The sequence below is a fragment of the Drosophila innubila genome (genome assembly GCF_004354385.1).
Source record: "Drosophila innubila isolate TH190305 chromosome 3L unlocalized genomic scaffold, UK_Dinn_1.0 0_D_3L, whole genome shotgun sequence".
Lineage (NCBI taxonomy): Eukaryota > Metazoa > Arthropoda > Insecta > Diptera > Drosophilidae > Drosophila > Drosophila innubila.
The window spans coordinates 8,244,376-8,270,450 of record NW_022995376.1 but is presented as its reverse complement, the minus strand read 5'-3'; the positions used below and the strand labels follow the sequence as shown (position 1 = coordinate 8,270,450).

The 26,075-nt window shown below is 37.3% G+C and overlaps 1 protein-coding gene across 1 annotated transcript; it reads right to left on the bottom strand.

Moving 5' to 3' along the window:
- Positions 1 to 2,120: 2,120 nt before the first annotated feature.
- Positions 2,121 to 25,224, bottom strand: LOC117788374 (adenylyl cyclase 78C). The gene is given in 24 exon segments (XM_034627129.1): positions 2,121 to 2,666; positions 2,727 to 2,872; positions 2,935 to 3,163; positions 3,226 to 3,629; positions 3,713 to 3,893; positions 4,006 to 4,101; positions 4,159 to 4,877; positions 5,910 to 6,064; positions 6,187 to 6,326; positions 6,388 to 6,483; positions 6,819 to 7,407; positions 7,471 to 7,611; positions 8,987 to 9,123; positions 10,127 to 10,288; positions 10,355 to 10,444; positions 10,504 to 10,637; positions 11,188 to 11,389; positions 11,476 to 11,660; positions 11,780 to 11,948; positions 12,016 to 12,302; positions 13,037 to 13,180; positions 13,256 to 13,445; positions 13,507 to 13,966; positions 24,875 to 25,224. Coding segments are annotated over 24 exon segments (5,235 nt in total). The 5' UTR covers positions 24,913 to 25,224; the 3' UTR covers positions 2,121 to 2,525.
- Between the last annotated feature and the right edge of the window lie 851 nt (positions 25,225 to 26,075).

The following is a 26,075-nucleotide window of genomic DNA, read 5'->3' as shown; positions in this document are numbered from 1 at the left end:
TCTTGCATACAATTCTGAACAACACACTAATCGTGAGCAAAAAAAAAACATAACGCTTTGCAACACTGAGTAGCGTGAATCGTGCAACAACTGCGCAATGGCGCAAAGTATTTGAATATAGTAAAATAGTATAGTTTAATAGTAAATTAATTTTATAAATGTAAGGCTACTCTTTTGCATTTAAGACAAAATTGTTTGCGCATTAAAGTAATCACAATTTTAGATGTTTCAACTTAACACACATTCACACTCGCATACGCTGCGTAAATATGTATGTATGTATGTATGTATGTATGTATATTTAAAATTTATGAATGAAACTAAAATGACCCAGCAACAACTTTACGCACACAGGGGATGCGCCGGCGAACACAAATACACAGAGAGAGGGAGAGAAAGAGAGAGAGACGCAGACAGAGCAACAAACCGAGACTGGTGCACACATGTTGCGTTAGCGCCAAGCGGAAGCAAAGTGTGTTCCGGGAAAGTTTCGGTCGTTTTTGTCGCATCAAGTGCGCTACAGGTGGTCAACATAGTGTACACAATGTATATGTGTGTGTGCATATACAATAAGACTTTGGGGTGCTATGTACTGTTTTATACAAATATTCACGCACACATATACATATATGCTTATGTGCATAGCTGACGTCCACTTATCTGTTGTGTACTTTGTTCTATTGTTTCTACTGTGCCCATATGCCGCACTTGTTCAGTTGTAGCGCATACATGTATCTATTTTACGTGGGCGTTTTGGTTCATAGGCCGACAAAACCGGCAAACTACATTAAAAATACACAAAACGAAGCAGTGAAATGTTAAATTTACTCACATTCATTCATTGTGTGTTGTTCTTTACATTTGTTGCCGCTTCTACTCTAACCTCTCTCTCTATCTCTCTCACAGCAACAGCAAATTACGATGCGTCTTATCAGCAACTGCTACACATTCATTAGGCGCTGCCGACGCCGACGCCGCCAATAAGTGGAAGTGCACAAGTGGTTGCATCGGCATTTGTTGTTGTTTCCGCATGTGTCCTCATTTTATATGTGTGTATGAATACCCTGACTTACTCACTGAAGAGATGACTTCGACTAAGTATTGTTAAAATGTACTACATACTTTAGTATGGCTTTAGTGGATTAATAATAATAAATTAATTTTTAATTTCTTAAGACTGTTTATTAATATTGAAAATTGTTATAACAAATCTCCCAGACTAGTGCAGCTTTTCAAATATTTTACTTCAGTTAGGGTATTTCATAGTCGCATTCTTGATGACTTTTGGTTGTCTGTGTTGCGTGAGTCCGAATGTCATTTGCATTTTCATCATTTCGCTCAACGAAACGTAACCAACGTGGGAAGTTGGACCGTCTGCTCGTCAAGTGCTTCGGCTCCAGCTGTCCACTTGCCTTCGTCTACGCCTGCCCCTTCCCCTTCACCATTACTTACACTTCCCTTCGCTGCATTCGTCGCCGTCTGCATCTGCGATAAAAATAGAGTTTTGTGGTCTTTGTTGTTGCTGTTTTTTTTATAGCCGCATTTATTTAGATGAGTGTTGGCGTCATTTTTCGGGTTTTCCTTTTCTCTTCTGCTTGTCATTTCATTTGGCTTCCGTTATTTTGTTAACAAAAAAGTAATACGATTTTCTCGCTTTTGACTTGTTTAATTTATCACATTTATTTTTTTTTTTACTTTTATTTAATTACAATATGGTGCATACATCGATTTTTTTGGTTTCATTTTTTTTGGCTGTGGGCTGATAATATTTTTTTACATTCGTAAATATATTCAATATTGTATTTAGGGTCGATTATCTACAAATTTATTGGCCTTTTTCAAATAAACTCACTAAGAAATGCCTTAAATGTGGGTTTTAAAATTGTTATTTTATGCACTATTTACAAACATTGATATAATGAAAACATGTGAAGATATTTGTACAGCAATCTAAAACATTTTCTCATTGTTGATTTATAGTTTGTTATAAATTAACTTTTAAAGCTACTAAAAGTTATGCTAAATTGAAATGCTAGACGTAGTTTAAGTTTAAAGATTTTAGTTTCTAGAGTAGATTTCTAGAGTCGTTGATTTAAACATACATAAATATATAGCTATTATTCATATAATAATTATAATATTTCATCATTAACTTATTTCTGTAAATATAAACGACTAGAATTGTGCTGAGATGTTACAATAGAATACATTAAAAAATATTTTACATTTAATAATTGGCTTAAAAGCTTATTAAGTAATTTCAGTGTCAATTTCTACAAACTACTCTACAGATTATGCTTTAGTAATTTCTTCCCTAAACTTAATCAACTGTGCCACCTTTGAATCATTAAATAATTGAATCATAAAATCGTTCAAAAAATAATTTCAGCTTAACTTCTCACCTACACGACACACGAACGCGGATGCTTTGAAAGCTCACCACAGCCGCAACGTGAAAAAGCTTCTCGAGCTAAAGCACACTAATACACACAAATGCATTTACTAATACAGACACAGAGATAGACTTAGACCCAATTGTTGCGCGTCGTAGGCTATAAAGCGTCGTTGTGACTTTTGGATATGGTCGTCTCAATCTGATCGATGCGTCGAAACGATGGCATATATGTCGAGCTGGCCTGTGTGACAATCGAATTGTTGGAGGAACTCTGCAGGGAGAGAGTGATCTATTAATGAGTTGGAGCATCACAGATATGCGAAATAACTACCTTCTTTTGGCGATAGGAACGAGCACGCACTCGAGTCGTATTCCGACGCACAGGATTCACCGTCGTCGACTTCTGGGAGACACGTACCGAGCTGAAGGCACTACCACGATGTCCACGACGAATTTGTGGAGAGGGCGTGCCGGTGGCTAAAGAGATAGTATGAGAATTTTAAGAATCTCAATAAAAAGGATTCCCTGTAGTTATTTACGTGTGCTTGGAATCGCTGTGCTGCGTTTGGTGGCCTGCAACATCTCAAAGACGACGGCACTGAAGGAACCATGATGCGAGGTCTGTCGCTGTAGATTCGGTGTTGGGGCAAGAGGTATGCCCGCCGGCATACGCACTGGTGAGATCAATTGGCTGTCCGAAATGCCCTTGGGATGCACATAGAACGTGGTCATCATGCCCTTGCCCTTGACAGGGATTTCGCCTCGTTTCTGCGTATCGAAAAACAACTTGAAATTCTTTGAAATGTACAATAACTCTAAGGAATGCTCACCACACATGTGTAGCCACGTGAGCAGAGCAACTCCGCCGTATTTTCCGGCACTTGAACCCGCCAGTTCTCGCCCGTGGAGTCCATGCGTGAGGCAACATTCACGGTATTCCCCCATATATCATAGACGGGCTTGCGTGCTCCAATCACGCCACTGACCAAGGGACCACTGCAGATGCCAACACGTAGCTGGAAATTGTTAAACGCATCGGCATTAATCTCCTCCAGCTTCTTCTTCATGGCAAACGCAAATTCCACTAAATCACAGACGCTGTCCTCCGAGGTTTCGCCCCGTGCACGCAGATGCTCATGATTGAGTCCAGCGGCTGCCATGTAAGTTGCGCCAACCGTTTTGATTTTCTCCACAGAAGCAAAGCGTGTATCCTCCAGCAATTCATCAAAGTCACCTGCAACGTGGAGGGAGAAGCAGGAAAAGGTTAAGGGAAAACTTGGCAATGTGGTGACGAGCGCATTTAATCAATCAACTTACAGATAATCTCATTTAGAATCCGTATGCACGCCTTGCCATTGTCAATGTCCTCGGAGTAAAAGTCCTGAAAGTTGGGTATGGAGGCAAACATAACGCCGCACAGATTATGCATCTTGGAGTACAGCTCATCCGTATGCTCGTCGGACAGGTAATAGGCGGCCACATGGTCCGGCAAAATATTCTGCCCAGGAATTCAAATCAAGCGATTAATTAATGAGCAAATCATCAAGGATGGTTGGTTGGGCAGGTGGGAGTGAATTATGGATGTGGATTTGTGGCGGTGTGGGCTTTACCTTAATTAATGTGTCATTAAGAGCACGATTCGATTTCATGTTGGTCAATTCACGCTCCGCTTGCTCCTTCCAAATAAAGTCCAGACGTGAGGTAACCTGCCAAAAGTACAGTCGATGAAGTAGAAACTTGGTTAGGATTGGAAACCGACTTACCTCCACGAGCCTGGCATGATAGCAGACCATGATAAGAAAGGTAATCAACAGTATGATCATCTGTACACCCAAAGGCATACCCCGCTCCTTTAAATTCATCAAACTGAAACTTTCCTCAATGGGAAATCTGATAAAGATAAAAGTGCTATAGAAAGCAACCATTCCCAGAGCCATAATTGCCTTGACCAAATAATAGAGCTTTAGAGCTGTCGCCAGGGAGACAAGACAAAGTACCCAGGTAAAGACAATATATTCCTGATGCACGCAACCCTGTTCATTTTCAATCGAGGTATCCGCAGGACTCCGGCTGTATCGGGTAAGGGCATGGGGACGATGGGAGTGCTCAAAGGACTCCAACGGTGTCAGGGCATTGGCCAGAGTGTGACGCACAATCTCATCCGAGGCATTGGTAATACTCTCATTAACCAGAGACACCAGGGAAATGGAGGAAGCAACTCCACTTATTGGAGCTCTGATCGTAATGTTTCTTTGGATCGTTTGCGAAACGACCAACGTTGAATCCCTCTCAGAGAATTTCGCGGAGAAATTAGCATATTTGCCTATATCGATGTTGCCATTGTAGCTGTCGGTAGGACAGAGGATCAGACCAATTGCACTTAGCATACACATGGAGACGATGACGCCACAGATGAAGAGCGTACGACGACGTCGTTGATGGACAAGTTTGGCGGAGTTAGTCTTCAAGCAGCTGGGCAGGCCTTTAAATTGGAGAAATGTGACAATTCTATAAGTCTTTAAATTTAAATTTTATTATTTTTAATTTATACTAATATTGTAACTTGTATAAAACAAGTCTTTAAATTGGATTGTGAGAAGATTCACATTTTTGTCAATAATCATGCTAGATTCGACAAAAATTTTGAATTGTGAAGTTTCTAAGACAATGTCTTGACCAACTTCAAACCTTCATAACTTTGTAAAGACTGGACTGATTTTCCAACGGAATGTCAATTTGATCATGGTTTGGCCTTTTTATTCATTCTGCATTCAAATTTAATTAAATTTGTAAAAAAAAATATTATGCTCTAAATCAAGGGTTCGATGCTAAGGGTCCCCCCTTTGAAATTTTGAAAATTGAAAATTTTAAATCTCAAGTTATCACCTTTAATCAACTCCTTATATCCTAAATAGTATAAAACAACACTTTAAATTTGTTTCTGATACCTTTCAAATTTCTGTAAAAAATCATGTGAAATCTGACAAAAATTTTGACTTGTAAAGTTGTTAGATCCAAAGTCTGCCCATCTTCAAACTTCCATAACTTTGTCAAAACTGTTTCGATTTTCAAGCAGAATGCCATTTTGATCATGGTTTGGTCTTTTAATTCATTCTGCATTCAAATTTAATTAATTTTGTAAAAAAAAATATTATGCTCTAAATCAAGGGTTCGATGCTAAGGGTCCCTCCTTTGAGATTTTGAAAGTTGAAAATTTTAAATCTCAAGTTATCACCTTTAATCAACTCCTTATATCCTAAATAGTATAAAACAACACTTTAAATTTGTTTCTGATACCTTTCAAATTTCTGTAAAAAATCATGTGAAATCTGACAAAAATTTTGACTTGTAAAGTTGTTAGATCCAAAGTCTGCCCAACTTCAAACTTCCATAACTTTGTCAAAACTGTATAGATTTTCAAGCAGAATGCCATTTTGATCATGGTTTGGTTTCTAAATTCATTCTGCAGTTAAATTTCAATAACTTCGTTAAATAAATATAGTAGTGCAATTACCTGGAAACTCCTCGGCCATGACCAGGACACAGCAAAAGGTGAGCACCACAGTGCCCACAGCCAGCCAAATTATGACTGTGGTGCAACGTGGTATAATGATGACTTGGCAAAGTACCATAAATATCCAAATGACAAATACACACAGCATGTTGGAGCTGCAAACAACACACAAGGCAAAATTCAATTAGCAATAGTTCATTAATTTACTCGGGGAGTCTGGCTAGATGATAGATGGAGAAGGGAAATAGGCCTTTCATTAACTTGAACCCAAACGCACCGGAACATATCCTCACGCAGCTGACAGAATTTCTGCTCCTGGCTCTTATCAATAAATTTCAATGTCCATGCATTCAAATATTCGCGACGGATTTCCTTATTCGAATTAATCTGAATATTCTGTTCAATGAATTCGTCAATCTGCAATGATGGATGAGAATTATGAGAAATTAAGCAAAAGTTTTTCCTTTTTTCCACTTACCTCTTCATCTAAGACAGTCACGGAAACGCGATGATCTAGCTTGGGATCAACTAGTATGGAATCGGCGCGATTTAATAGCTCCTCGGGGCTGTTGAGCTGGAAGAGGAAAGAGGAAAAATAGTTGTGCGTATTAATAAAAATAAATTTAAAAAATATTAGTACTTATTCTTATTTAGTTATACATTTTTTTATTTAAAATTTATAGAATACTAAAGACTCGATAATATTGGTATCAATTAGATAAATGTATAAATAATTAAATGTGTATAATTAGTTAAATAAAATGAGTTATTTCAATAACAATTGAATAATAAATAAAACATATATGTAACGGAAAATACGACACCTGGCGGTTGGATTGTTTAAACTGTCAAACTTTTTTTTTATATGCAAAAAGTTGTTAAAAACTTTTCTAAAAGTGTCTCACATACATTCCTAAATGGTATCTCGGGTATCCAATCCGTAGTGCTCTCATCTTCGATAATCAGACCCTTGGCACTGATGGCCTCCGTCAGATTCTGAATGCTGGCGCCATTGCGTGGCCTCAACTGTTGCTCCAACGGTGCGGACATCATGGCAGTCGGAGATGATACCGTGGAGAGACCCGCAGCAGGTGCTCCCGTGCCACCTGCATTGGCTGTGCCACCGGCTCCAACGGCACCACCGTTGCGCAGTCGGCGGTTGTTCATGGCGACGCCTTCGACCACATTGGGCAGCGAGTTCAGTGAGATGTTCTTCTTCTGCTGCTGCTGCAAGAGCTGTGAGGGTTGCACCGCGGTGGCATATTCCAGACTGCGTCCATCGATGCTGCCACCGTCACCACCACCTCCGCCACCGTAAACGCCAGCCACGCCCACAGCTGTGGTGCTGCCCATGCTGCAATCATTGCCGCTGCCACTTGCCGAAATGGATTTGGGCAACGCACTCGAAACTGGAGGAATGGAGGCACCAACTGTGGCAGATGTGGCAATGCTGCAGCTTTGATGGGCGCTACTTCGGGTGCCAAAGCGTCGCTTGGGTCTGCCACAGAATCAAGGACTTTCAAAAATCATAAAGCACTTAAAGTCTATCAAATATACTTACCGCAACGGCTCCGTCCGCTTGATCAAATACGTTGTTACGTTCAACTTGTTGAGATGACCATCCCGACTGCCGCCGTTGCCCGGTTCCACTTCGTAGGCATCATTCAGGCATTTGAGTGTCGCCTCCGAGATGTGAACGCGTCTTTAAAGGACGAAAGAGGTTACGACGAAGAAATCGGGTTATTTCAAATGCTAGTTGGCCAAAATTAAATTCAAATATTTGCCAAGAATTTTTAGCGATTGTGCGTAAAGTTTTGGCCGCCCACAAAGCCGCCTATTTGAGTATTTGAGTGTATGTATGTGTGTGTGTGTGTGTGTGTGAGACTCTACCATAATTGGGTTGTTCTACGATTTTGGTTTCTAGTCCTTGGCTTGTTTCTGTTTCCAGAGCCACAATTACATCAAAGCATTTTGCATTAAATGGAACCTTTTATTTTTCCTTCTCTCTTCGGTTTTGTGGTTGCTCTGATTTGTTGTTCTTTGCCAAGTTTTGTTGTTGTTATCGTTGTTGTTGTTACTTTTGTTACTGGTTTCTTGTGTCTAAACACGCCAAGCTTGCAAAAATTACTCAGCAATTGTTGGTGGAAGTCCAGCATTGAACATGGCCCTAATTGGCCAATTAAAAATGTGGCTGCAACTAAGATTTAAAGGCACAGCACAGCAAAGTTATTTTGGCCAAGCTACTTTTGGGATTCCAGTATTCTTTGAATTCTTGCCAATAAATTTGAGCTGCATGCCGGCCATTGTCAGTGTGCAAAAGTGTGTGTGTGTGTGTGTGAGAGCCAACAGATGAAACAATTATATATGAATCTCTCTGGGAATCAATATTGTGGGAAAATATATTTGGGAAATTGTGGGAGCTGGTGTCCAAAATTGACTCTCAACCCAGGAGCATCTTTTACAGAGATTTTCTGAGTGTCTAAATCACAGAAATTCCGCAAAAATTTAAATAACTTAATTTTAAACTTTGACTTTTCATTCTTAATAAAATTTACAATAACTGTAATTTACCTAATGCAATCAATGTAATCAATAAAAATTAAAATGTTTAATAGCATACTCAACATTCTTAAAAATGTAAGAAAAATATATATAATAACATAGCATAGTTTTTAGGGTCAATGAATTTAATTTTAATCCTAAAAGCATACATATAATAATTAGATTCGAGTTGGACTATAAAATCTATCTTATATATATAAGATATAAGTTTATCTGATATCTGCTTATCAGCGGAATCTTTATAGGAAATGAGGAAATGTTTTTAACTTTGTTTACGAGTTGTTTTCGCACTGCGATGAATTCTAGTTACCAATTAGCCCACTGTTTACCCCACATGTTTGTTTACGACAACATGGGTAATTGCCAGGACCTGGGATTGACAATGCTCTGTGCATAATTTCACAATAAATTTAAATGGGAACCAGGCACCTGAACACACACACACACACACACACAGCGAGATATACCAAAGAAATACAAGCTATTGGTGGAGATGAAAACGTGACTGGACTTACCCGGGTATACCACCAGATTCCATGTGATTTGCAATGATAACATCATTAGACCAAACGTCAAAATGCCATTTCTTGTTGCCAAGAACACCGCACATCACTGAGCCACTGTGGATGCCGATGCGCATGTTGAGGTCAACCTGCAAAATTAACACAAAAATGTAAAATTCACCAAATTATGCAAAGCACGCGCTTAACTGAAACTGCAACTGCAACAGAAACAGAAACTTCTGCATACATTTGAGAGCTGCTGCAGTTGTCAGTTTGCCAGACTGTCAGACTGTCAGACTGTCAGTCAGTCCGTCAGTCCGTCAGTCAGTCAGTTGAAGCCTGAGGCTACCAATTAAAATGATCCAATTGCAGTTTTCGCATGCATTAAATATGCTTAAAGTATTTTGTAGAAAATGCAAGAATTCCCACTTTGCTGCACCAAAAACAAAAAATGTATAAAAATTAAAATCAATTATATTTTTTTTGGGTACACGTCGCTCGTTGTGAGGTCATGATGGCTTAACACATTTTTTTTTTTACTTATGTTTTCACTGCTGTTGATGTTGCTGTCGTTTGTCGTTGTCTTTTGCTCTGCTGAGATTTGCATACAAATGAATTGTCAACACGTCCAGCAGCGGCCGGCATAGTATACTGGGTCACATCGGCCGACAACAATGTGCAATATCGTAAAAATAAAGCGGCTTGAAGCGCCAACAAAAAATGCAAAACAGCTGACAGCTGAAAAATTTGCGGCATTAAATTTAAAAAAAAATGAATGTATATAATGTGGCCAGCCAGCCGGCTTTTAAAAGCGCTTTACAGACAGACTAGCAGTGAACTGTTACCATGGAACTGTAATGGCCTAACATTTCACTGTTACCGTTCAACTCTGTTAAACAACTGTTAAGGCTTAACATTTGTCTGCTAAGTGGCGTCTGTTATATTTCAAGCAACGCTTAAAAGTATGCAACAGATTTAAGAAATTTCTAACTGCGAGCTGTGTTTGGTGACCTCAAGAATTTAGTTGAATTAACGACATAATTTATTTGTCTTCAATAAATCACTGCAAATAATTTAATCGATTTACAATTAAAGTGGCAATAATAAATGGGCCATTAAATTGTCTGTCCGTTCCTTCCCCATTTGACTTACTTGCGTGTGCAGGCGCACATCCTTGATGGCCATTATCATGTGGAGTCCAGTTTCGACGCTGCACACGGCATGATCCGGTCGTGTCTTCCAGTTGTCACTTTCGAACTGCGACACACAGTAATAGCAATCACCGAGCAGCTTAACGCGCAGACAATGATTGTCCTATGGGAACAACATAAAAGTTCCTTTTCGTGGAGAGCCTTGTCAAATATTTGAAAGTTCACTTACCTCTGCAATGCGATCGAAACGGGCAAAAAGGTCATTTAAAATTTTCACCAATTGTTGAGCTGAGGTTTTGCTCGCCAATTCCGTAAATCCCTATAGTAAATATTTAAATGTAGTTCATAGAAAACACTAATTACCTTAACTTAACTTACCTTAATGTCTGCAAACAGTATGCTCACATTATCCATGGGGTAAACATATAATTTGTTAAACTGCGTCTCCACCGTGAGATCCGGACCTTTGTACATTTCGCTGCGTATTTGATTATTCACAATGTTGGGCAAAACTGCAACCAAAATAAATGCAACTAAATACAAAACCCAACAGCCAAAAGCAATATAAATTCAGAAGCGAACTCTTGAGACCCCGTCTGCAGTTGTTAAACAACGCGAAATAACTAAAATTCTGCCACAAATGTGCATCCTGGCGGCATTGGTTTAGTTACCTGCCGTTGGCAGACTTTGCTTTACCTGGCCCAAAGGCAGATACTTAACTGGAAATTGCCTTGGCAGACAAACAGGCAACAAAGTTGTTAATACTTAGATACTTGCAGTACCTAAGTCTGTTTATTTTAAGATAAACTCTGGAGTATCCTATAGAATGAATTTGCTGAGACTTTTATAATACGAGTATATATGTATTTATGTCTATGTAAAGTCATTCAATATAGAGATTAAATTTTTCTTAAAAAAAATATTCCAATTAAGGAAGCAATTTTAAGTTTAAAGAGATATCTAATCCAAATATTTTTTATTTTAAATATGGAAACTAGTAAACCTTTATAACCATTATTTTAATAATTATTTTTTTTTTTTTTTAATCTCATTTTAACTCACTTGAATCGAGCAACTTTTGTGTGCGTTGCAACTCCTTTTCGGACTCCTTTTTGTGCTCCATAGCCTTGTGGGTTTCAATAAAGGCCAAACGCTGTCCACGATCAGTTAAATATTTGGTATACATGCCAGCGACATTTATGGCCGTGTACAGGATGAAATTGGCAATGATTTGGAAAAGAATGCAATTAGGGTCTAGAGGAAACTAAGAAAAACACACAAAAAATACAATAAAGTTACGTTAAATATAACATATTTATATTATATATTAGGTATTGTAGGGACATTTACCTTGTCCTTGTCCTGCAATTTGTTGATGGTAATCACAGCCAGGTGGCAGCTGGCGGTGATTGTGCCACCCACAACACACCATTTGAGGGGCAGTGGCAACATGGCATAGGGCACAAATATGACAAACAAAATGTACCAGACCAGGTACTCACGATTCTCGAAGCCGACGCCTTCGCTGACGAATCCTGTCGGAGGCAATAAAACATTTATGACGGCCCAAAAGGATTAGCAAATTTAATTGCCAACGCATGTGACGCATGATTTATGCTTCTCCCACGTACGCAATACAACAAAACACACTCACCCTGTATATTGAAGAGCACCCAAGTGCAGACTGCTGCCCAGTGCAAGTAATTGTTGGCAAAGCATCGCCAATAGCCCAAAAAGCAAATGGCCAAGTTGGCCATGCCACAGCAAACGGCCCAAGTAATTGCAGTCGCTGTGCTTACCGTATCTGCAGTGCTATTAGCATCCTGATCGAAAGATACATGTATATGCTAGAGGATTAGAAAGAGTTCAAGGCTAAAACCTGCCACTTACCGTATCCTGACGATTCTTCTTTGGCTGCAACATCCATATCAATGCCATCACAATCTTCAGCACAAAATCTACTACATTTACGATGATAAGCGATTTCTGGCGTTGTCTGTGTGTGTAGGTGAGATAGCTTCGCTCCAGGGAACTCTGCTTGAAGGAGTTGGTCAAGGACGGACAGAGTATGCCCTTGACCACGTTGCCACTCTTAAAGGCCGAATAGGTTTCATTTGTCAACGGTCTTTGTGGTCCTGCAATGCTTGAAAGGGATTGTCCCGATTCCAGTTCGTGATCTATTAAAAATTTAAAGATATAAAAGATTAGAATTAAAGATATTCGACTTAAAATCAGAAGATTTGGAAAGCTGATCTAAGTGCTAAGTTATAATATTTCATTAAATGTTCGCTGCAAATATTTTTTAATATCTTACAGTTGATTATTATCTGTAACACACGAAACTTAATAAAAAAAAGGAGAGTAGCTATTTTAAAAATTCCAAGATTGCAGTTAATTCATTTTTTTTAGACTCTGATTTTAATATTTTTTTTGTTTAAAAGTGTATAATGCGGTCAAAAAAGTAAAATTGTTTTAGTTAAATTTTAACTAACAACCAAAAGTGTAAGGATTTTTTTTTTTTGGTTTTCAGTTGATTTGTTTTTCTGGAACATCTCTGCATAAGAACATTTGATTCTCGACACATTTTTAAGACGAAAGGTCTGAGATATAAGATTTTTGTCATAAAAACCATCTAAGAATTTTTGTTTACTAAATGGGTTAACATAAGTGTTGGTATTTTTATAGATTCCTAATACTCTTCCTGTATGTGCTATCTCTTTTAACGGCTGCGTAGCTTTTTTCTTCAGTCTGTCAATTCCCTTTTAAGCAACTTTCTAATTTCCTTTTTCAAGCTTTTTTCCTTTCTCAGCTGCAGTTTCTGCTGCTGTGCCTTAATTAGAGGCTATAGGCTGTCTCAATTCCAATCAATTAAGCCCACTCTGAAGGATCAATTGTTGGCTGGTTGGCTTACCAAAATTGCTATTGCCAAATATGCTGCAGCTTTCGGTGCGTCGCTTTGGTCCATAGCCGGATTTGGCCTCCACAATGCGTACGGATTGCACACGCCGTGGTGTGTTTTTGGCCAAGCTGCTGCCTCCGCCAGATGCAGTTCCACTTGCAGTACCAGTTGGACATGCACTTCCTGCAGCATTTCTATTGCCATTGCCGGGTCGATCAACGTTGAGCATTGCCTGCTGTTTCTTGCGCAAATTGGACAAAATTGATGCTGTGGAGGCACGCAGCGAATGGGGCAGATCTCCGCTGTCGTCTGTCATCTGGGCGCCATCGCCGGGCAGTCGTGGTATTTTCGACATATCCGGCGGAGAGCTTAAAGCTAGTGTTGGTGTGCACGACGTGCTTGCGGTTGTGGTCGCTTCCTGCTGTTTTATGGTTTAGTTACGCTTTTAATTAGCCCTAAGTGCTGGACACAATTCAACTTACCTCGACTGCAGCAGTAGTTGTTGTTGTTGGCTTTGTTGGGGCTGTAATCTGCTCATCATTTGTGGTCTGCGCAGCGGGATTGCTCAGCCCGGGGCCAATGTCCGCATAGTCCACGTCATCGTCGCCATCGTCATCGACATCGACGTCGTCGTCGTCGTCGTCGTCGCTCTCCAGCCTTAGGTCGTCTATTTGTGCCAAGGTAATGGCACCCTTGTCGACGGCACGCCGCAGCACCACACCCTGCTCCACTTCCTCCTCTACCTCCGGCTTTGGGCCTCCGTTTCGGCCACGTTGTGTGAGCTCGGGAGGCGCGGAATGTGTCACATTGTTCTTCTGACGCCGCTGCTGCAATGCCGTGGATGGCGTCGAGGTGAGCTGCCGCAGATGCACCTCATCCGATACCAACTTGTCATCGTCGTCATCCATATTGCGCTCCTCCTCCTCCTCCTCTTCGCCGGTTCTACAATAAACATTTAAAGTTGTTCAAACTGAAAACATCATCATCTTTCTCCGTGACAACTCAAGCTTTAACTTTCAATTTACGCTTTGAAGTTGCCAACGTGTATGTGTGTGCGTGTGCTAGCCAAGTCTGATTGCTGCTAACGTGTTTCTGCTAGGCCACTTCTAATGAATACAAACATGCGCCCCTGCACAATTCACACAATTCACAATCAACCTTTGAGCCAGGCACACAAAATGTAAATGGTTTCTAAGCCTCGACATTTTCGGCGAGGCGTGAAGCTATTTGCCAAGTTTAACAGACGTTTGGGGTAGGATATTAAACTAGCAATGGATATGACAGAATGTTCTTTACACATGATGCTAATGATTAATGTGTCACAAAAGAAAAAACAAACGTATGCGTAATATTTAAGTAGTTTACAGCGCACATGTTAAACGATTTAACTATTTAACATAACACATAAATGTTATTTAAAGCACAATTTATGCAAATGTTACGCTTCACAGCTGCTTAACATAAAACACAAATGTTGTTGAGAGCGCTAGCAAACTGTTTTTAATTCGATTATATTTATAAAATGCAAAAGCTTCTTTTATTTCACTTTTTTCGAGTAGATAATCAATCGAATTATTTTCCTTTAAAGGTATTAAGGGATAATGCTGCCGCATTTGTGTATTTTTTGTGTTTCAGCCAGGTACGTGAACTGTGTAGAGTATTACAACTTTAACATTGTCTGTGTTGTGTTGTTTAAGAATACGGATTGAATAATTTTATTTTGTCGTGTAAGTAACCTACATCAAATGCTCGTTTGTATAAATAAGTCTGTATATTTAGTCCCATATTGCATATAGCATAACAGTCATATAGTCTACGTGTATATGTATGCGTATACAAGTCGAATTCATGATGGCGCAGCGGAAAACGCAAAATGGCGTCGGGGACAGTCAACAACTAGAAAATGGCGCGTTGATGTCGTTGTCATTATTCAAATTAGCATTTAGACACACACCGTTGCACACACACTTTTACACACACACACACTCACACATGCAAACACATAGCACGTCGCGACGCGTCGTCCGCTCATTCATATGCGTTGTGTATAAAAATCATAGCATACTTTTGGGCTGAGCAAAAAAAAAATTATAAATAAATTGCTGTCAAGAAAATGTTCTGTCCAAGCATTAAGAAAATTCCAATAAATCGCAGCAGCCAAGCGAATTATTTCCACACACACAGCCACACATATATGTACACATATTTAGATGTTAGTAACTACTATATATTCCACAAAATTAAATTTTACTAACTTTAGTGTCTAATTCCATAAATAGTCAAATATCAATTGCGCTAGTTCAACAAATTTTAAGCACTTGCCTCGGACATAAACATTTATATTTTCCACATTTAAATAACATTTTATATGATACGTACATTTATGTTTCACCAACTGACTGCTTGTCTGTCTGTCTGTCTGTTGTTTTTAGTTGTCTAATTTACTTTAACTACCGCTGAGAATGAACTTTGCCACCAGTAAAAAGTTGTTTGTTTTTTTTTTTGTGTTGGTTTTGCGGTTGTTGTTTGGCTTTGCAACTGCAACCAGCTGCTGTTGGCCATCTATTTGGAAAGTTGGTAACACAAGTTTATCAACTGCTGTTTAATGTTATCGCTGTTGCACGTATGAAAATAGACAAAAATAATTTGTTGTATCAGTATTCTATTTTGGGCTTGTTTACGCAGGGTTACGCTTAAGGGCGCAACAAATAGCTGTGTATTTGTATTCGAGTTGACTGCACTTCCTGTCCCATTTCAGCACATTAAATAACTGTTATCTTCTATCAGCTTTGGAATAACAATAACAAATTGCGGTTTGATTAATGTGCGGAATTGATAAGGTGCAAAGTAAACCATGAAATGCGTGATTTCAATTGCGTGATTATTGCACATAATAATAATTCCTTTCTATAATTTTCTATTGCATACTTTAAGGTTGTTTGCACTTACACTTACATTTTAACATTTATACGTTATGTTAAGTGAATATAACATTATGCAATGTAAACGACTAAACGTGCAAAATGTTAAATTAACTTTTTTATACAATATTTGTTAGGTTTGTTGATTTTGCTGAAAATCGACAGCTGTTTGCTTTAAATGAGGGTAACAACTGTAATTTTCCAGTTAACAAAGTGGCGCTTTTAGCACCTGCATTAGAAATTGAAATCTATTCATAGTCAATTAATCGACTCATGTCTAAAATACATAATTTACACACCTGTTCGATTAAATCTCAACCTAATGCGAAATCACATGCCACACACCAATTGTAATCTGTAGTTGTGGTTTTGTTATTTCAATAATTACTCGGAACACATGATTAGCACATTTTATACGCGTATTTGTTTGTAATACGAGTTTGATTTCGATTTGCATTCAAAAAATAGTCGATACAATTCGAAAGTTGCATTAGTTTCGCACTAAACCGGTTGATGTTGTCGGTTGTTGTGGTCGTTTGTTGATTGTGGATGAGTAATCCAAAAGATAAACAAAGAACAAACAAGCGCCGAACCAAACCGTACCGAACCGAACTCCAACTCGAACTGCAGGCAAGAGCGAGGGCGAGAGATAAAGTGCCTAATATAATTATCACTTATATAAATGCGTTGATAATGGCGCAACAATATTCAAACACAAAATACAAAATCGATAAATTCAGCCAGCCAACGAAGCATATTGAATCTGTTTTGACCATGATATCGAGCCGTAATAATAATATAATAATAATACAAATATGATATGGGCCAGATCTAGAAGTAGCAAGCTTTTTGTTTGCAGCTGAGCGTTGTTTGACCAGCAAAATAGTTAATTAAAAATTGTATTTACTACACTTGTTTTATGTTGCTTTTATTTATATTGATATATTTTTGCAACTGCCGCCAGCGGCGTGCTTGGTTAAAGTTGTATTTTTCTATTGGCAATATTCGGTTTTATTTATTTCGCGTCTTTCACATTGAACTGGCGTTTGGCAACTGAGCGCCAAAAGCGCCATAGACAGTCTATAATACGGGTACTCATTGGGAATATCGAATATGAAATATGGCACTCAGCAACGTTTGCAGTTCTCACCGAGCGACAAATCAGTTGGGCCACATTGTGACGCTGATATGGTAATTGAAGTGAGTCCATTGCTCTGCGGGATGATAACGATAATGATGAAGATGATTATGATGATGAGAGCGATTGATAATCCAATATCGATTGTTATCGTTTTGAATCAAACAGGAGCGGTTTCACAATGTTAAATGACAAGTTTGATTGGGGAAATTAATCAGCAATTTGTCTAATTTTAGACGAATTGTGTAATCCAAAAAGCATGCTACAAAAAACGTTGGAAAATTTAACCGAATTTTTAATTGTTGGTGGTGTTCCAGAAATGTAAAGCATCTAAAAAACCAAACAAAAATGCAATTTTTTCTTATATTTATCTTCAACTAAATATAAGAGGATACATTTTAATACCATGCTTTAATGATCCGACTATTCAATGAATGATCAATGTTGATCAATGAACAATATTATATATACAGGTGTGTTCCAGAAATCTCTAGAGATTTAGAAATAAAATGTTTATGGATGTATTATTTACAGATGTAATATTTTCAAACATTTATTTAATTTAAAGATATTATAATTCAATATAATAAATATTTAATTTTGTCAAATCTCTCAAGAATTTTTTAGACATTTGAAAGCAATGCTTTCTTTTTTTCAGCAATTGCTTTTAGGTCTGCTAGAGATTTGTAGAACACACCTGATACTGAGTTTTTATTAAAACCCATTTCCTCGTCTATTTAGACAACTATTCTCTAACGTTTCCTTTAATTCATATCATAACTTGCTTATCAGCATCCATGTCATATTTTCATAAATTCATTGTCTGTACATAACATAATAAACATTCACCTGTCAAGAGGGACAAACAAGTGGCCACAGGAAGTGAATCATGATGAGGACAATCAGGCAGACAAGAGGAAAGCAAGAGGAAAAGTTGGAGACCAGAAGTTAAGTAAGTAAGATATTTAAAATAGGAAATGGGATGGTTTGTCGATAAATATGGCTGATAAAGCTATACTTTGAAGCGCTTTGCTGTTGTTGCTATACCCATTCTTGTTATTTTGGTTGTAGTTGTTGTTGTTGTTATTGTTATTGACTGTCAAATGTATTGGCCACGTTGGTGGGGGTTTGGTTTTTTTTGCCTGGGTGCAGTTTTGTTTTTTGCGCAGGATATTCTCGTTTCTTTTGAAATTTCCTGTCAGCTGTTGTGCGTGTGTGTGAGTGAGTGTGTGTGTGATATGATATGAAATGTCAAAGGCATGTCTGCAACGTTCGCTTCTTATTTATGTAGGCAGCTGTTGGGCTTAGCTGCAAAAGTCCTTGGCCTAAGGGAAGGAAGGAAGGAAGGAGTCAGCCCTTTTTATGAGCTTTTGTTGGCTTGTTGAATTTATGGCCATAAGAAACTTGTTAAAGCGTATTATTGGGTGTGTAACAAGTGCGTATGTGTGTGTGTTTGTTTTTGTGCTCTGGCTTACAAACTCTTGAGCAAGAAGAGACACTGAGAGAGACAGAAGAAGAGAGAGAGAGAGAGAGAGAGAGGAAGAGCTGACTTAGCTAAGCGGTAAGTAGATTAAAGTCATATTTACACGCTGCTCTCTCATCTCACATATGTATGGGAGTGTGGGTGTGGGTGTGAGTGTGTGTGTGCCTCATTGTTGTAGTTGTATTTGAGTTTGTGCTGTGCGTTAAGTGGCAACAATTAACACTTGACATATTTATGCTTGGCCCCAAGGCGCAACGTGCTACACACAATGCTGCAATATGCCCTGCAATAACCACAACAACAAGTCAAAAAGAGAGAGAGAGAGAAAGAGAGTGATAACAGCTGGAGGAACAACAATTAAGACAAGGCCAACCCATCGATATGGCAACAACAATGTCTGGCAAGCTGCTTATTTTATGTATTAAGCGTTTAAGGCTGCGGTGGGCGTGGTGGCATTTTGAGGAATGTGTTGACAACACAGTTAGTCAGACAGGGGAGGGGTAGGGGATAGGAGGTTAATCTAAGGGGCAAGTTTGTTTGCAGCAGTCGCCTGTTACGTTGAATATGTGAAGCAAATATTTAAAGATAATTAGCTGAAGATGCTAAGAAACAGACAGAGATGAATACAAAATCATTAAAAGATGACAAGCGAATCTGGAGAGCATGGGGCCAAAACAATAGATTCTATTCAATCTATAATAAGCTTTTAAGAAGTGCTCTTACTTAACGCAGGTTGTCTAAATATTCAGCTTAATAGCTTGCTTGGTAATTTAAGCTGTCAACAAATTCTATTAAAGAAATTGCTTTAAAATGATTTCAATAAATAAGAGAAACGGCTTAAATAATTCGTAGCAAAGAAACAATTAAAGAATAATTTTTGTGTACATTTTATCGAATAACCAAATTTTGAAAAGTAAAAAAAAGGAATTTTAATTTTAAATAATTTTCCACAAAAAAAAATTTAACTCCTTAAAATTAATTTGATTTATGCTAATTACGCTATCAGAAGTATAGTAAAAGTCAAAATTCAAGACTTAATGTTTTTAAAAATTAGAAATATACCATCAGGGTGAAGTAAGGAAAATTTTTGATCATTTTCGAAAACATTTTATTTAATCAAATTGACTAATTGGAAAATATATGAGTGTGCTGAAATTTGGCAGACAAATCATTTGAAGTCTTGCCAAGTTACACAACATTAACTTTGTGATGGAATCGTATATATAATTATTTCTAACCACAAAGCAATTTGTGAATGCATTAATATTGAAACACTTTAATTTACATTTATCAACTGGGTCTTTAAGCCATATCATTATCGAGCACTCAGCCAGCGGCTATATACCTTGCTGAAGAGTAATCAATTAAAGCATTTTATGAGAATAAGTTGATGAGTCTATGTAATTAATTTCCGGCCCAAGCCTAAATGGCATTTCACTCGCAGACAAACTCGGCAAAAAAGGAAACGCAGCAGGTGGGAAATTTTGCCAGTCAAGAAAATTCTTTTGGACGACGACTTTTCGGACTACAGTGCACAGGATATGGCTGATTCATTTAGGTAAAAGTCGGGCAACAGAAACAATAAAACGCTGAAATACACAAAGCCAAGTCGGTGTCTTCATTGACCCCAACAAGTCAGTCAAGGAAAGGAAAGGTAAGGGAGAGAGAATAAGTGATAGGGGATAGGGGAGACACCTTGTCAAGTGGCCAAGTCTCCATGTTTGTCTCATTGTTAGAGTGTGTGTATCTTTTGGATTTGGGTTAATGTTGAACGTTGGTCAACATGGGTGTGCATTTGAAAGGGCGCAACAAAGCAGAAAATAGAAAAATTACTCAGCGACACAGAACTGAACTGGACTCCACAAAAAATGGACAATTGTACGTGTTCCGGCTTACTCTTTCCTCCAAAAATCGCCTACTCTTCTGTTGACATTTTGAAATTCAAAAATAAATAAAATTTTACAACTTGACTATTTTTTTTACCATTTAAAAAATAACGAAAACATGGCGAAAGAGATTTGAGGAATATTAAATTTTTTGAGACATTCTGTAGTGTGTTTAGAACATGCCAACGTTATTTGGTTTTTTCCCTCCGTTTCTGTTACGCATTATTATGCATAAAATGCGCTTAGGTTGCCCACAAGTCCCATCATCAAACGCTTTGATGTCCTTTTTCTAAGGACTTTTTTTCGGTACGAAATCAAAGCTATTTATTTGGCGAACGTTTGCTGATTTGAGTAAACACTGAAGTGGGTCTGGGACTCAGATTGCGGGTGCTACGAAAATTCTTTAAGCTAAAAAGAAGAAGAAAAGGAAAAAGGCAATAAGCCGTATAAGTGGCCAATTTTTAAGTCGGCTACTGCCAATCGAAAAGCCGTGCTGGTAACAAGCATTTTGCTCGGCCATTCAAAAGCCATTAAAATTGATAAATTGTCGGTGGGTAGGATACACAAATCTTGATATTACAATTGTGAGCAATAACTTTGAGCAGAACTCAATTTATTTTTTGATACAAGTCGAATTGGAGCACAGGAAGAAAAGGAAGAGAGTGTAATGTAAAGAATATTCATTACTTGCTAATTAGCTGCACAATTTTTTCGCGAATGCACAACAAAATCTTGTCACAAAGTTTGCTGCCATTAAAAGTTGGCCATATCATTTGATTTAAGTTAATGCCACCTACCACTTTGTCCCCCTTTTTGACAACCTTTCGAATTTCTTAGTTTCCTGTGTGTCAAAAATTCAGTTTTCTAAAGAGGAACGTGACGCAGTCCCCATGTAAAACCGTGAATATAAGCAGAACTTTGTCTATTTCGAGGTGAAAGTACATTAAGATACCCTGTTTTAGTAAATATAAGGTATATAAAAAATTAAAGAAAAAATTAATATTAATGTAAACAATCGAAATTGCGGGAAATACTTCTTTTAATATAAAGAAAATTAAGTATACGTTTACTATTCAATAATGAAAGACAGCTACTCCTAGGGTATCAACTTGTCAACGCCATTATCAAACTTTATTATAAGATTTTTCCTTTGTGCTGTTCTTGCTTTGGTGCTTGTTTCCTTGCTTTTGTTGTTGTTAACATCACGAAATTTGCATAGCAAAAGAAATTAGCATAAAATTAAACAGACATTTCGAGTTGTTGTCGCCGTCGTTGTTGTCGGTTAAGCGATTTGGCGTATTTAGCTGCTTACAGGTCTAATATCCAGTCATAGTCTGGTCTAGAAACTTCAATTCAATTCAATTTGAAATCAATTTTAATTGCAGTTATTTTTAAGCCGCCTTGTTTGGCATAACTGGCAGACAGCGACTTAATATCCAAAATCTTTTGACTTTTTGACAGTTGATAAAGGTACAAGTATAAAGGGTTAAACTTAAAGCCTAAAACACTTGAATCCTATTTTGTTAATATGATGAACGACCGACATTTATGAGTCACAACGAAGTGTTAAATGTTAACCCATTAAATTTATAAGCTTAAAAATTATTTTAGAGCCCTTTCAATTTGAGTAGGATATCATTTTTCAAAAGTTTTCTTAACGTTTTGCCCCCCTTTTCACAGAATTTTTAATTATGATGCTTTAAAATTCCAACGATAGATTGTTTTAGAGTAATTGCACGCACAACATTTTTACCGCCCTGGGTTGTATACTTTTTCCAGTTTTTGTTGTCTGTCAGCCTATAAAAGTGGTTTGGGGCGTGTCGTGGCTTTTTGTGCATTCAGCTGGCAAAAAGGCAGCGAAGTTGATTGTCAGTACTTTAATTTGTTATTAAAATTTCATAATTCGATCAGTGCACGAGTCAGCCCCAGTCCACAGCCTATAAACATAACGTTTAAAACTTAAAGTATCGCAAAACTGTGAAACAATGTGGGGTATGCGTAACTTTTAAATTGAACATCTAGTTAAATCACTTTATTATGTGTCAAGAAAATACATGGAAAAATGTACTATGAAGGAAAAAAATTAAATTTTCCAATTTTGATGCAGAATTAAAATAGGGACAAAATAATGATAAAATTGACATACCTTACAGAAATCGGTTCAAAATTGACAAAGTTATGGCTGTTTGAAGTTTTTGAAAAAGTGTCAAGGGGAAAGTATGGAAAAAATGGACAGTAATGGAAAAAAATTGAGTTTTCTATTTTTGATGCAGAATTAAAATAGGGACCAAATAATGATAAAATTTACATTCCTTAAAGAAATCGGTTGAAAATTGACAAAGTTATGGCTGTTTGAAGTTTTTGAAAAAGTTTCAAGGGGAAAGTATGGAAAAAATGGACAGTGATGTAAAAAAATTGAGTTTTCTATTTTTGATGCAGAATTAAAAAAGGGACCAAATAATGATAAAATTGACATTCCTTAAAGTAATCGGCTCAAAATTGACAAAGTTATGGCTGTTTGAAGTTTTCGAAAAAGTGTCAAGGGGAAAGTATGGAAAAAATGGACAGTGATGGAAAAAAATTGAGTTTTCTATTTCTGATGCAGAATTAAAATAGGGACCAAATAATGAAAAAATTTACATTCCTTAAAGAAATTGGTTCAAAATTGACAAAGTTATGGCTGTTTGAAGTTTTCGAAAAAGTGTCAAGGGGAAAGTATGGAAAAAATGGACAGTGATGGAAAAAAATTGAGTTTTCTATTTCTGATGCAGAATTAAAATAGGGACCAAATAATGTAAAAATTTACATTCCTTAAAGAAATTGGTTGAAAATTGACAAAGTTATGGCTGTTTGAAGTTTTTGAAAAAGTTTCAAGGGGAAAGTATGGAAAAAATGGACAGTGATGGAAAAATATGGAGTTTTCTAATTTTGGTGCAGAAATAAAATAGGGACCAAATAATGATAAAATTGACATTCCGCGATTAAATCGGTTCAAATTTGGCAAAGTTATGACAGCTTAAAGTTTTTGAAAGTGTTAAAAGGAAAGAAAGTTTGGAAAAAATGGACAGTGACGGAAAAAATTTTAAGCTTCCAATTTTAATGCAGAATCATAAAGAAATTCTGTTGTTAACATTTAATAGAAATAGAATTAATTAACTTGATTGATCAAATAATAATTGAGTTAAAGTAGTCGAAAGCGAGTTGTCGATTTTTCGAAGTATTTTCACGGCACTGTCTTTTATGTTGCATACTTTGTTAGATGCAAACCAATTATAACTTTAAATTGATTAAAAATGTTCTTTTCAATATTGAATAAAATATAAAAGTACTGAATTAGTTTACTTTAATATTGTTACTAGTTCTCGACGACACGAAACACATCCATTTGGGCTCAGAATACATGAGAACAGCAACAACAACAAAGTATGTATAGATGAAACACCGCCAGCCTGTCTGCAGCCATTTATAAAACATAATTGAAATATGAGATTGACATTGAATAGCAACGCTTTGTTGTTGCCGAGGTTGCTATTGTTGCTTTTGTTGTTGGTGTCGTTGCCGCCACTTTTGTTGGGATTGCGCCTTTGACAATGCTATTGCGACAATATTTTTGTTATTTGTTGTCGTTGTTGTTGTTGTTGTCGTTGGCATCTAATTGATTAATGTAAATAAAAGAAAACAACACTGCGACTCTTCATCATATTTAATTTCTGCACAAAATTACTGGCAAAGGCGACAGAAAAGTGCAGTTTGTTGATCTCTCTCGCGTGAAATTGACACTTATTTATTGTGGGTGAAGTCTGTCTGTCTGGCATCTGTCATAGAACACGTGCTTTATTAAAGCGTTTATTTTCAATCCAAATAAAAAATCAATTGAAATATAAGTCAATACATATTTAAGTAAAATAAATTTAAGCGAATTATGCTTGCTTTAACATTAACAGACAGACTATGCTTGCCCGCACTGTTATGTTAACAGCCATAAGCAGAGATGAATAAACTAACATAATGTTACTGAAGTTCATTTTCAGACTATGCTAGTTGACATAATGCTATTTAAATAACAGTTGCAGATCATGTCAAATCGCTATGTTATGTTAAATGTTTTGATTTAGCGGAAAGACAAAAATGTTTATTGGGAATCACTCAAAATAGAATTCTCATTTATCAGAAATTTCTAATTTAACATTTATCAAACGACAAAAATGTTTTTCAGTTAAATCCATTTGCCAATTCTTAAGGCTTAGCCGAACTTATAGCCAATTTGTTAATTGGGTGACTGCAAATCGACTTAAAGCCGAAAAATTCTGCATGACTAAAGGCAAATCTAGTAAATCATTGCCAGCTATATGACAACAACAGCAATAGCTGACACACACATTCACCCACACACACTCGTATAGTAGACAACGATACACTCACCTGAGGCAGATTCGTTCCTCCTCCTGCTCTGAATTCATCGTGTTGTCCTGTTTGTCGCTCTGCCTCTGACTCTATTTATATTGTTTTTTTTTTGGGTTGCTTGTCAAGTGTGAGTTTTTTTTCAGTACTTTTTTTGCTGTGCCACAAACAGGCAGTCTGTCGGAGGTCGGGGGCAGCTGTGAATCCTCGAGTTGGAGAGTATTTGCTGGGCTTTAAGGTGCTGCAAATCGTTTTAAGCTGTTGTCAATTTGCCTAATGCCGTACTTTGGAGCCGAGCAGAGGCCGAGGATGTTGTCTATTACATGATTTGGATATGGACAGAGTCTCCAGAGATTCGTTGAGCTGTAAAAGTAAAACAAACAACAGGAAATTGTAAATACTAAATAATACTTAAAATAAAGCTGTCAAATGAAAGTCTATAAATACTTTAATACCGCACTGAGATGAGCATGAGACGGCCATATGCTATGGCTGTCTCACTTACACACTTCAATCTACTCCACTTGCCACTTAGCCAAGTCATTCGCATTTAACAATGGGAGTATATAATTTAATAAATAGTTGCAGTTGACAGATTTCAAGTGGGAGCGCAGGCCGAGTTGCCAGCAACAAGATGCACAACAGCTCTAGGAACAGCAACAACAGCAACAGCAACTATAACAACAATAACAATCGCTATATAAAGCAATTCTCGTATATCAACAGCGGCAAGTGCAAAAGTGTGTGCAAGAAGTGGCATAAAAAATCAAGAAACAATGAATGTTTCATAGCATATAACGAATTTTGAATGCTCTTTCTTAAGGATATTTACCGGAGACATAAATAAATATTTGGTATAAAGAAATACGAGAAACTAAAGGAAACTGGAGCCCTTTTTCACTAAAACTGAGAAATAGTTAAAAATTGGTTATTAGTTTTTATAAATTTTTCATTTTTATGATTTTTTAAAATTTATAACATTAAACTCAAAAAATTGTCTAGATTTTTCTAAAACACAGTGAGAACATCTAGGCAGTATATTCTTCTATAGCATAGTAATTATACCCGTTACTTAAAAAATAAGTAAAAGGGTATATTGTGTTCGTTAGAATGTATGTAACTGTGAGAAGAAGGCATCTCCCACCCTATAAAGTATATATATTCTTGATCAGCATCAACAGCAGAGTCTCGACTATATCTCGACTATAGCCATTCCCACTTG